Source organism: Schistocerca gregaria, chromosome 8 (genome assembly GCF_023897955.1).
Source record: "Schistocerca gregaria isolate iqSchGreg1 chromosome 8, iqSchGreg1.2, whole genome shotgun sequence".
Lineage (NCBI taxonomy): Eukaryota > Metazoa > Arthropoda > Insecta > Orthoptera > Acrididae > Schistocerca > Schistocerca gregaria.
Window position 1 is genome coordinate 499947391 of NC_064927.1, and position 13343 is coordinate 499960733.

At 41.9% G+C, this 13343-nt stretch overlaps 1 protein-coding gene across 4 annotated transcripts in view; it reads right to left on the reverse strand.

Annotated features, from left to right (window-relative positions):
- LOC126285357 (myotubularin-related protein 3) overlaps positions 1-13343 on the reverse strand; it is a 158734-nt gene that overhangs the window by 19095 nt on the left and 126296 nt on the right. For all 4 annotated transcript variants that reach the window (XM_049984679.1, XM_049984677.1, XM_049984676.1 and 1 more), the window contains one exon: positions 9914-10104. In XM_049984679.1, coding sequence (XP_049840636.1) covers positions 9914-10104 — 191 coding nt within the window. The remainder of the gene's footprint in view (positions 1-9913; positions 10105-13343) is intronic.

Genomic DNA, 13343 nt, shown 5'->3' on the forward strand with positions numbered 1-13343 from the left:
ACAATGGTACCTCTTAGGGAAATTGTAACAGGACAGGAAAGGAGGCCAGGTGCTCTTAGTGCGTATACCTGGGGGTCTCATTCAACATGTTGAAGAGGCTATTCCGGCAGCCATTGAGGGAACAGGATGCAACCAACTGCAGATTGTGATACACATAGGAAAAAATGGTGCCTGTCATTTGGGCTCCGAGGTCATACTTGGCTCATTCCAGCGACTGGCGGAGGATGTTGTGAAGACCAGCCTTGTACATGGAGTTTGGACAAATCTCATAATTTGCAGCATTGTCCCCAAAACTGATTGTGGCCCTTTGGTTTTGAGTGGAGTGGTAGGACTGAACCAGACACTTCGAAGACTCTGTGACAAGTTAGGCTTTGACTTTCTGGACTTACACCACAGGGCTGAGAACTGTAGGGTCCCCCTAAAGGGGTCAGGTGTGCACTACACGTCAGAGGCTGCTACTCACGTGGCTGACTGTGTGTGAGGTGCACACAAGGTTTTTCCTAGATTAGGCGACTCTCCATCCAATCCAGATAACTTTAACTGCAGGAAACCAAGAAGTTTCAGAGTAAGATTAAAAGAAATGCCTCCCACAGCTGGAAGTATTAAAATTCTGATGGTAATCTGCCAAAGTATTTGCAACAAAGTGCCAGAGTTTGAAGCACTCATGAAAAGCAGAGAAGCTCACATAATACTAGGTACAGAAAGCTGACCAAAACCTGAAATTGATTGCAGTCACATTTTTGGGTAAAATTGAAATGTGTAGCAAAAGAATAGGCAAATGGGAAATGAAGGCGGTATATGTGACAGCAGAAAAGAAATTCAAGTCCACCAAGATAGAAATTGAAGCTGCAAGTGAGATTGTTTTGGCAAGACTCAGCAAAAAATGATAATTGGATTCTTTTATTCCCACCAGACTCGTTTCCTGATGTAATAGAAACATTAAAGAAAACCACCTCAATTCACTTGTACATAAGTTCCCTAATCATACTGTAATCACTAGTGGAGACTTTAATTGGGAAAATTACAGTTTGCTTAATGGTGGGCATGATAAGAGATACTGTGAAACAGTACTAATGCCTTCTCTGGAAACTATCTAGAACAGATAGTTTGGAACACCACTCATGATGGAAACATATTGGATCTAATGGCAACAAACAGACCTGACCTCTTCGAGGATGTCAATATCGAAACTGGTATCAGCGACTGTGACGTGGTTGTGGCAACAATGATTACCAAAGTACAAAGGACAACTAAAACAAGCAGAAAGATATATATGTTGAGTAAACTAGATAAAATATCAGTAACGTCATACCTCAATGAGCAACTTGAAACTTTCAGCACAGGGCAGGAGAAATTAGAGGAACTATGGCTCAAGTTTAAAAGAATAATTGCCATGCATTGGATAGATATGTACCCAGTAGAACAGTTCATAATGAGAGGGAAGCTCCTTGGTATAAGTCATTGTAAAGAAATTTCTAAAGAAACAAAGGTTACTGCATAATAGGTATAAAGCAAATCGTAATGCTACAGACAGAGGGATGCTGAATGAAACGAAACTGGCTGTCATAAGAGCAATGCGTGATGCCTTGAACAACTAGTGCAACAGAATATTGTAGGGATACGTAATGGAATGATCACATAGGTTCAGTTGTGGGTAAAGTAGGTGGTAGACTGATTTATTGAAAGAATACTGGGGAAGTGCAATCAATCTCCAAAGGAGATTGCTTAGAAATGACTCGTATGACCCATTCTAGAATACTGCTCAAGTGCAGGGGACCCAAACCAAATAGGACTAACTGGGGATATTGGACATATACAGAGAAGAGCAGTGCCAATGGTGACATGTTTGTTTAATCCATGGGAGAGTGTCAGAGAGATACTGAAGGAACTTAAGTGGAAGACTATTGAAGAGAGACGTGAACTATCCCAGGAAAATTATTTAACAAAGTTTCAAGAACCAGCTTTAAATGGTGACTCTAGGAATATACTACAGTCCCCTACATATCACTCACATACAGCTTGTGAGAATAAGATAAGAATAATTACTGCATGCATAGAAGCATTCAAACAATCATTCTTCCTGTGCTTCATAAATGAATGGAACAGGAAGAAACCCTAATAACTGATACAATGGAACGTACCCTCTACCATGCACCTCACAGTGGTTTGCAGAGTACAGATGTAGATGTAGAATAATGGAAGCGGACCAAAGACACAGCGTGTGAAGCTAACAGTCACTCGAGAAAGTCACACAGTTAATGAAAAGGATGCAGATGATTTTATAAAGAAGGTAATAGAACTGTTGACACCTTGTACAAAACTGGTGAAACAGATGCTTTCTTTGAAAACATTAACTGCGAGGAATTAGAAGGAAGGTCGTGGGTACAGATAACAGAATAAGCACAGAACAGTAACAGTGTGTTGTAACGCAAATGGGAGCCATAAATGCAGACATCCATATTGTTTTCAATTCAGCAAAAGGAATACACTATCAGTGCCATATTGGGCTCAGAAGAAATCGCAGACGGGCACATAAATATTATCTTGGCAGTTCCACGAAACATTTGTACCAGTTGTGAGAATAGAGCTGAGGGAGAAAAAGCTTTATGACTGGAAACTCTCCCAGTCTTCCTTCTGATGTGTCTCTTACAGCCCAGTGGTATGCAAGCATTCTTTCTTCCATCCAATGTGACAGTACTGATTCAGCCCATCGACCAGGGAATTTTGTAATCAATTAAACCCCTTTTTCAACATTAACTTCTTGTCTCCTTGCTGAATGAATGTAAAAATGACTATCAAAGTTGCATTGAAGGTATGGAAAGCAATAAACTACGTAATGATGTTTTCCAAACAGCAGAAGTACAAGATAAAGTGGAAAAGGCAACCATAACGAAAATCTGGAGGAAAGTGTGGCCATCCATTGAAGCAGAGATCCATATTTTGAGCTAGCACTGGGTGACAGCAAGAGCCAGTCAATTCAGCATCATCAACTGCTGACACTTTGTACACTGATACGATCTACAAGCGTACAGGAAGAGGAGAAATTTATGACGATGATGTTACTAAGTTAATCAGGAAACTGAGAGTCAGATCAAACTTTAAAATGGATAGGAACTACAGAAATGGAAGGTGATAAAGAAGAGGACACAGGCGGAGAGATCATTAAGAATTTGCACGCTGCTGGCGCTGAAGCTGCAGACATGTTCCTGAAGTACATTACACAACAACCAGATACATGCATTACCAATGTAATGCTTGTAAAGCCACTGTGTGTAAAGCATGTTACTGCAGCATATCGTCATTGCGATAACTAAAAATTGGGACATTTCATAATGAATGGTACTAATGTATACAGGGTGTTAAATGAAAAATGTTAAATATTTTGAGAGCTGGTAATACCACCGAAACGAGAAAAAAAGTCTGATAAATATGGGATCAAAAATGCATATCTTGAGAGATATGAACAGTTGTTCAGTAGAAGAGATGTGTTTCACAGTAGCAAATATGAACAAGTGCTCTTAACTCTGAAGGTATTTATTTTAGTGCCAGTGTTTACTAGACTCTTTCTCTTATTTTGGTAGGTACCTCTCAAAATATTCAACACTTTTTTTTAATCCCCTGTACATACACACTGAAGGACTTAGCTTTCTGAAAATGAATATATCTTTGTATTAAAAACAAAGATTCCAAGACTTACCAAGCGGGAAAGCGCCGGCAGACAGGCACATGAACAAAACACACAAACACACACACAGAATTACTAGCTTTCGCAACCGATGGTTGCTTCTTCAGGAAGGAGAGGGAAAGACGAAAGGATGTGGGTTTTAAGGGAGAGGGTAAGGAGTCATTCCAATCCCGGAAGGGGAAAGACTTTCCTTAGGGGAAAAAAAGGACAGGTGTACACACACACACACACACACACACACACACACACACACACACACACTCCATCCGCACATACACAGACACAAGCAGACATATTTAATGGCAAAGAGTAAGGGCAGAGATGTCAGTTGAGGCGGAAGTACAGAGGCAAAGAAGTTGTTGAAAGACAGGTGAGGTATGAGCGGCGGCAACTTGAAATTAGCGGAGGTTGAGGCCTGGCGGATATCGAGAAGAGAGGATATACTGAAGGGCGAGTTCCCATCTCCGGAGTTCGGATAGGTTGGTGTTGGTGGGAAGTATCCAGATAACTCGGACGGTGTAACACTGTGCCAAGATGTGCTGGCCGTGCATCAAGGCATGTTTAGCCACAGGGTGATCCTCATTACCAACAAACACTGTCTGCCTGTGTCCATTCATGCGAATGGACAGTTTGTTGCTGGTCATTCCCACATAGAAAGCGTCACAGTGCAGGCAGGTCAGTTGGTAAATCACGTGGGTGCTTTCACACGTGGCTCTCCCTTTGATCGTGTACACCTTCCAGGTTACAGGACTGGAGTAGGTGGTGGTGGGAGGGTGCATAGGACAGTTTTTACACCGGGGGCGGTTGCAAGGGTAGGAGCCAGAGGGTAGGGAAGGTGATTTGGGGATTTCATAGGGATGAACCAAGAGGTTACGAAGGTTAGGTGGACGGCGGAAAGACACTCTTGGTGGAGTGGGGAGGATTTCATGAAGGATGGATCTCATTTCGGGGCAGGATTTTAGGAAGTCGTATCCCTGCTGGAGAGCCACATTCAAGGTCTGATCCAGTCCCGGGAAGTATTCTGTCACAAGTGGGGCACTTTTGGGGTTCTTCTGTGAGAGGTTCTGGGTTTGAGGGGATGAGGAAGTGGCTTTGGTTATCTGCTTCTGTACCAGGTTGGGAGGGTAGTTGCGGGATGCGAAAGCTGTTTTCAGGTTGTTGGTGTAATGGTCGAGGGATTCAGGACTGGAGCAGATTCGTTTGCCACGAAGGCCTAGGCTGTAGGGAAGGGACCGTTTGATATGGAATGGGAGGCAGCTGTCATAATGGAGGTACTGTTGCTTGTTGGTGGGTTTGTTGTGGACGGATGTGTGCAGCTGGCCATTGGACAGATGGAGGTCAACGTCTAGGAAAGTGGCATGGGATTTGGAGTAGGACCAGGTGAATCTGATGGAACCAAAGGAGTTGGGGTTGGAGAGGAAATTCTGGAGTTGTTCTTCACTGTGAGTCCAGATCATGAAGATGTCATCAATAAATCTGTACCAAACTTTGGGTTGGCAGGCTTGGGTAACCAAGAAGGCTTCCTCTAAGCGACCCATAAATAGGTTGGCATACGAGGGGGCCATCCTGGTACCCATGAATGTTCCCTTTAATTGTTGGTATGTCTGGCCTTCAAAAGTGAAGAAGTTGTGGGTCAGGATGAAGCTGGCTAAGGTGACGAGGAAAGAGGTTTTAGGTAGGGTGGCAGGTGATCGGCGTGAAAGGAAGTGCTCCATTCACGCCGATCACCTGCCACCCTACCTAAAACCTCTTTCCTCGTCACCTTAGCCAGCTTCATCCTGACCCACAACTTCTTCACTTTTGAAGGCCAGACATACCAACAATTAAAGGGAACAGCCATGGGTACCAGGATGGCCCCCTCGTATGCCAACCTATTTATGGGTCGCTTAGAGGAAGCTTTCTTGGTTACCCAAGCCTGCCAACCCAAAGTTTGGTACAGATTTATTGATGACATCTTCATGATCTGGACTAACAGTGAAGAACAACTCCAGAGTTTCCTCTCCAACCTCAACTCCTTTGGTTCCATCAGATTCACCTGGTCCTACTCCAAATCCCATGCCACTTTCCTAGACGTTGACCTCGATCTGTCCAATGGCCAGCTGCACACATCCGTCCACATCAAACCCACCAACAAGCAACAGTACCTCCATTATGACAGCTGCCACCCATTCCATATCAAACGGTCCCTTCCCTACAGCCTAGGCCTTCGTGGCAAACGAATCTGCTCCAGTCCTGAATCCCTCGACCATTACACCAACAACCTGAAAACAGCTTTCGCATCCCGCAACTACCCTCCCAACCTGGTACAGAAGCAAATAACCAGAGCCACTTCCTCATCCCCTCAAACCCAGAACCTCTCACAGAAGAACCCCAAAAGTGCCCCACTTGTGACAGAATACTTCCCGGGACTGGATCAGACCTTGAATGTGGCTCTCCAGCAGGGATACGACTTCCTAAAATCCTGCCCCGAATTGAGATCCATCCTTCATGAAATCCTCCCCACTCCACCAAGAGTGTCTTTCCGCCGTCCACCTAACCTTCGTAACCTCTTGGTTCATCCCTATGAAATCCCCAAACCACCTTCCCTACCCTCTGGCTCCTACCCTTGCAACCGCCCCTGGTGTAAAACCTGTCCTATGCACCCTCCCACCACCACCTACTCCAGTCCTGTAACCTGGAAGGTGTACACGATCAAAGGGAGAGCCACGTGTGAAAGCACCCACGTGATTTACCAACTGACCTGCCTGCACTGTGACGCTTTCTATGTGGGAATGACCAGCAACAAACTGTCCATTCGCATGAATGGACACAGGCAGACAGTGTTTGTTGGTAATGAGGATCACCCTGTGGCTAAACATGCCTTGATGCACGGCCAGCACATCTTGGCACAGTGTTACACCGTCCGAGTTATCTGGATACTTCCCACCAACACCAACCTATCCGAACTCCGGAGATGGGAACTCGCCCTTCAGTATATCCTCTCTTCTCGATATCCGCCAGGCCTCAACCTCCGCTAATTTCAAGTTGCCGCCGCTCATACCTCACCTGTCTTTTCAACAACTTCTTTGCCTCTGTACTTCCGCCTCGACTGACATCTCTGCCCTTACTCTTTGCCTTTAAATATGTCTGCTTGTGTCTGTGTATGTGCGGATGGGTGTGTGTGTGTGTGTGTGTGTGTGTGTGTGTGTGTGTGTGTGTGTGTGTGTGTGTGTGTGTGTACACCTGTCCTTTTTTTCCCCTAAGGAAAGTCTTTCCGCTCCCGGGATTGGAATGACTCCTTACCCTCTCCCTTAAAACCCACATCCTTTCGTCTTTCCCTCTCCTTCCTGAAGAAGCAACCATCGGTTGCGAAAGCTAGTAATTCTGTGTGTGTGTTTGTGTGTTTTGTTCATGTGCCTGTCTGCCGGTGCTTTCCCGCTTGGTAAGTCTTGGAATCTTTGTTTTTAATATATTTTTCCCATGTGGAAATTTCTTTCTATTTTATTTACATCATCATGAATATATCTTTGGATTTAATAAAGTATAGCCCCTTTGTGTTTACATTAAATTTCATACACACTTATGTGCCAGATTAGTGAGAGGGTAGTGAATTAAGTCATTAAGAATATTATTATTATAGTTGAAACTTCCTAGCAGGTTAAAACTGTGTGCTTTACCGAGACTTGAACTTGGGACCTTTGCCTTTCGCGGGCAAGTGCTCTACCAACTGAGCTACCCAAGCACGACTCACGGCCCGTCCTCACAGCTTTAATTCCGCCAGTACCTCGTCGTCGTATTACAATTATTACTAACATTATGAAATTATCGATTTTCTTACACACTTAAAATTTTTTCCAATAGCAGTGGCTAAGAAATGTGGTTTACAACTAAGTAGACACAAAGGAGACTGTTGACACTTTCCAGAATGGCGATGCTAGTATAAATGACACATGCAGGAAGAATGGCATTCCAAACCCCAGTTAGTAGACGTGACCTCTTCTGAAGACGTGAAATCAGGTGATGGTTTCATGAAATTTGGACGTGGTACAGACCAACTTGCGGAGTTTGTGGACCAACTGAAGTGTCACACATCCTGCTACTTGGATTTGGCAGGAGCAAATGGGATCACAAACAGATTTAAAAACAGCATGGCAGGAAAACAGTGTTATTACAGCTTTATGCCTGAGCATTCTGAATGATCTCTGTGCCAAACAGGAGCTACTTCAGAAGTTACAGCATTCGGCTTCAACAAAGAAACCATTTTCAGGCTACACAGACATTCAATATGGGCAGGACTAGGTATCCACAACAGAGAAACTTTGAAAGATCACTGCACGAACACGGATGCACCGAGTGAAGACTATAACTAGTTCAGAAAGGGGGAGAAACGCCACATGTGTCTGCTTTTGATGGCTTCTGTGTGCATGTGCCTCTAATGCTAGTATTTAAGAGAAACAGATTTTCTGACAATTTAAAACTGAAGCTCTACCTGGCACTAAATTTGCTGTTTCAGCCAGTGGTTGGTTGACTAGTGAATTGTTTATCCAGTGAATGGAGCATTTCATTGAAACTGTAAAATCCAATTCTAACACAAAGGTTTATGCAGCACATAAGCCACTAGACTTTGCATTTTAAGCCACTCACAGCTTATTACAACAAAACAGCTGACAAATGGCTTCGCACAAATCCTGATAGCAATATTAGTCGCTTCTCCAAAACTGGAATCTGCCCACTGGATCCACACACATATTTTTCAGGACTCTTACTTCATGGAATCTAAATGCAATCCAGAATCAGAAGCTGGAAACGGGGAAGAAGAAATGATTGGACTGGCAACGAAAAGACTTCCAGGGAATTGAGACAAACTAAAGGAAATTATGTATTCCTGAATCTTTCAACTTTCACAAAACAAACCTGTAGTAGATGAGTGTTAATAGGCCTGCAAGATATCCGCCCTATCCCAAGTAAAAAAGTCTTCACTTCGAGCTGGTTCTGCATGATCTGCGAAGTCAATGAGGACAATGAAGTGATTAAGTTGACAAAATGCTGTGTAAGATTCTATACCCTGTGTGCAAAAAGAAGTGTGAAGAAAAAAAGTATTTTATTGTGACAGTTGAATCACTGAATGAGTAGCTATTGCAGAAACTACTCAGTGTTAAGTCCAAAAGTAGCCTAATATTTTAGACAATGAATACATATTAAGAGTTTAAATTTATTTATTAATGTCTTAAAATTAAAATAAATATAGGTCATACCTATCAAATTTCTGTATTGCTTGCTACAGTTGCAAAAATCTTTAATGGTGTATCTGATAACCCTAGTGGTACTGTTTAGAAGACCTGCTAATGAATTGTACCACTTTGCACCTCTCCATGTAATGTCTATTCTTTTAAATTGCAGAGAATTTATTTTTGAAACATTTTCTATGTGTGCTTGAGAGTATGGGCTACATGTTATTAGTATTATAATCAAACAATGCAAAATTCAAGATCGAATGTAAAAATATTATGAAAAGGAAAGTTACTACTCATCACAAAGCGCAGATGCTGTGTCACAGATAGGCACAACAAAGAGATATAAGCTTTCGGCCAACAAGGGCTTTGTCAAAAATAGAACACACACACACACACACACGACTGCAGCCTCTGGCAGCTGAAGTCACACTGTGTGGCTTCAGCTGGTGGAGGCTGCAGTCGTGTGTGTGTGTGAGAATATATATATATATATATATATATATATATATATATATATATATATATATATATATATATATATATATATATATATATATATATATATATATTTCTACTTTCAACAAAGGCCTTGTCGGCCAAAAGCTTAAATGGTGACAGTCTTTTTGTTGTGGCTATCCCCAACTCAACACCTCCATTGTATGGTGAGAAGTAACTTTCATTTTCATAATATTATTCAGTTACATTTAGATAATGTATGTTAGATCTCAGTAATTTCAGAAAAATGCTGAAAGTGGTACAATTTATAAGACTTTGCCCAACCGGAGCATGTGAACAGCATTTCACCTTAACATTTGGCATAGTTCTGACAGAATGAAATTTATGTGGCTGCTTCATACATTGTTGCACCTAGATTCCTCCCCATGGCCCCCAACTAGCTGAAGCTATTTATCTATTTACAGTAAAACATATTGATTCTACAATACTTATTTTTTACGTTTTCTCTGAAAACCAATTCCATTACTGATTTCTGAAAAGTTATTAGACAGTGACTCACCTGCAGTGATGTTTGCGACGGCCGAGCCAGAATTCTGTGTCGCATCCCATGCACCGATTAACAGCATGGTCGGGGACCCACAGGGTGGGCCCTGCATCGCGCTCCTCCAGGTTCTCCCACGAGACGTCAGAAGGCAGGGACTCTCCTGCTGATGGCTGTTCTCCACTGCATACCGACTCTGGCAGGGAGCCCTGCACACGAAATGGACAAGACTTATTTTCAAATAAGAACATTACAAGACATACGGAGACGATCCTGTCAAGGCAAATTCTGTATATATTTTCCATTTTAAGAAGAGAGATAGTTGCTGGTTATACTGGAACGAGTAACTACGTAAAGCATGCACAAAGACCATGAAGAGAATATACGGCAGGATTATTTCAGAGGAATCCACTGACATTTTTTGTTTTTCAATCTATCAAAATAAAAATCATCTCAAATATAAGAATGGAACTGTACCTGTCTATATATATTCTGTTACGTAAGTAGACTCGAATGGAATATCTGACATTGCAAGTTCTCTGTCAACCCACAGGTACACAAGAGCAGACATCTTAGGTAACAGCAACAACATGTGTCCAAATTGCACACACCAAAGATGTCGGTTATTCCAGAACAAATAATGTTGCTCACATCTTGTCCCCCTCTAGCTTCCTTTTCAGTTGGTGGTACAATACCGATTATCCATCACAATTACATACAAGAATCTGGCTAGATATACAATAAAGATACAACAGATATACAATAAAGAGGGGGACTCTTTACAGAAAGTCACTGGCAATAGCCCAATTGTTGCATTTAACAAAGACAACAGAAAGGATTTGTTATGAGTGGAAGTGGGGAGGTCATCATTAGTAACAGATGGTTCAAAGGAGTGGCGAATCAACAAAATATGATACAGTACAGAGAACAAAGCTCTTGCTCCAATAGCATTGCTCATGACAAAAAATGTTCATAGTTACAACACAAATTACTGATGACATTTGAAAGCTGAATGCAGTCACAGGATCCTATTCCTTGGGATGAGTCCACTCTTATGGGAATGAGAACAACTGCAATGCTTCTTTAACTTAATAATTGTCTAATTCTTTTTCCTTCAATCTACATTTATTTCTGGGTTGCCTCATTGACTAAGAGACTGGGGGAAAAAAAAACTCGAGGTAAATGCTACATTTTAGTCCATCCCCAAATGGGGATCACGGCATAAGCCACTCTCTTTTTACAGTTTCTTTTTTTTGTGCCAGAAAACAAAGCATTCAATACAGAGTCCCACATTGCACACAGCACACTGCTTCCTTTGCATTTTTAATTTCACATTTTCTTTCTTCCCCAATGTGATGCATTCAATCGAGTGTCTTGTTCGAAAAGTCCTGAATTCAACTGGAACAAGTGAAATGGATGCCTTCGGGTACTATGGACATCTTCCCCATTTTGGATGAGAAGCAGCAGATGATTGAGCAGAATATGCCCTTGCCACCATCCTTCTTAACTGGAGCGACATAATATTTTGATTTGTGAACCAGTAGATGGCAGGAACAGTATATGACTCGCTATTTGAATATGTATCTGATTCATTTCCCACAAATGAATTGTTTTAGATAATAGTGTCCATAATATCAAACCATTTTCTCATCAATGCTCAGTCTGTTAAAACCTAAAATTTCATGAAATTCTTATTAAGCAAGACCATCATGAGAAGGATTCTGAAAAATTTATCCCTTCCTGTTGAGATGTGCATTATCATTGAAGTGAAGGTGGCACCTGATTTTCAGATACCTGTTGCGGATCATACAGTGTCGTACACACATCCAAGTCCTCATCTTCATTCCAATATAACTGTTCCTGTGGGAGACCATGCTATCCAATGAAGTCCAGTATGTCTAAGAACTGTTTTATACATTCACTGGATCAAAGGTGTGATTACTGTTCTGTGTAGCATACAGGACACTTTCAAGGGCACTCGAGTCCAGTACTCGTTCCTTGAAAATCTCTTCAAAGCAATCAACTACAGACTTTACTTCCAGTGCCACTACCAAATGACATTATAATGTTCAATATCTGCTATGTCAGGGTAGGTTTTACAGTAAATAGTTTGTTCAGTTGTTCAACTAGAAGTGATATTAGCTTTCATTTTCCTCATCCTACCTTTCTTCATTAATACGATATTCCAAGTTACCTGGAGCATCAGCTCTGGAATCATTTCTCAATAGATTTTCGTGATACCATCACAGTCAGACATCTCACCTATGCGATCTGGAGGGAGCTTGACGTCAAAGGCCTTATACACTTAACACTCATCACCAGAGAACACCTAGAATTTGGGTCATTTACAATTTCTTCAATTTCCCTAACAGAAAGTGCTTTATAGGGACTCATTCCTGTGGAGAAAAGAAAAACAAAATGTTGTTTCAGGCAGGACACACCATGAGCCACAAACGGGGGGCACAAGTCAGAGAACCATCAAGGGAAAGCAAAATAAACGCAGAAAATAAACAATCGATAAACATATTCTAAAACCATTTCAGAAAATGCCAGTACATAGGAGAAATTATTTACTTAATAAAATAACTTATGCTGTTTTAAAATGTTCAACTCTTGTAACTCCGAAAAACTTTTATTTCTTCACACAAATAATTCTGTACAGTTAACTTCTTTAAAAACTGACTGACTATCAGTGCACAAGTTTCACAAAGATCTAGATAACCACGAAAAAAAAAAAAGTAACAATTGCCAATATAATGAAAAAATACAAAATTTCCATTACAAATCCCCAAATGGGGATCATGGCAGTTAATGCGTTAATACTTTACATTGACTGAAATAACTTCGTCAGTAAGGTTTCAACGAGTTGAGTGGTACATGAGCTGATCATGGTTTCTTATTGAGTGCCACACACTCACTGCACTGTGCTGTTCTGCCACCTTTGCCGAGTCACGATGAGCATGCCCATAGCCGCTAGGTGGTGGTATGGAGGGGGGGGGGGGGCTGCTGAAAAGTAGGTAAGGTGAAAAAGACTAGTTTGTGTATTAGTGAGGTAGAAGGCCATTTAGTGCTGCAGTGGGAGCAGGGAAGGGAATAGGTCGGTAGAGGATAGTAACTAGCAAAGACTGACACCAGTGGGGTTATAGTAAGGTAGGATACATTGCAGGAGGAAAGTTGATGTTGGAAGGAAGGATCCACATGGTGCAGGCTGTGAAGCGTGGATGCGAGGTCAGCAACTGGCTGGTCTAGCTGTCTCTTGGCCACAGTTTGGCAGTGGTCATTCAGGTGAAAAGGCAGATTGTTAGTTTTCATGCCCACATAGAAAGCAGTACAGTGGTTGCACTTAGTTTGTAGATCATGTGCCTACTTTCACAGGTGGCCTCACCTTTGGTAGGCAGCAGATGCATGTAACAGGAAAGGGCTGGGGCAGGTTTTGCATTTAGGTCTA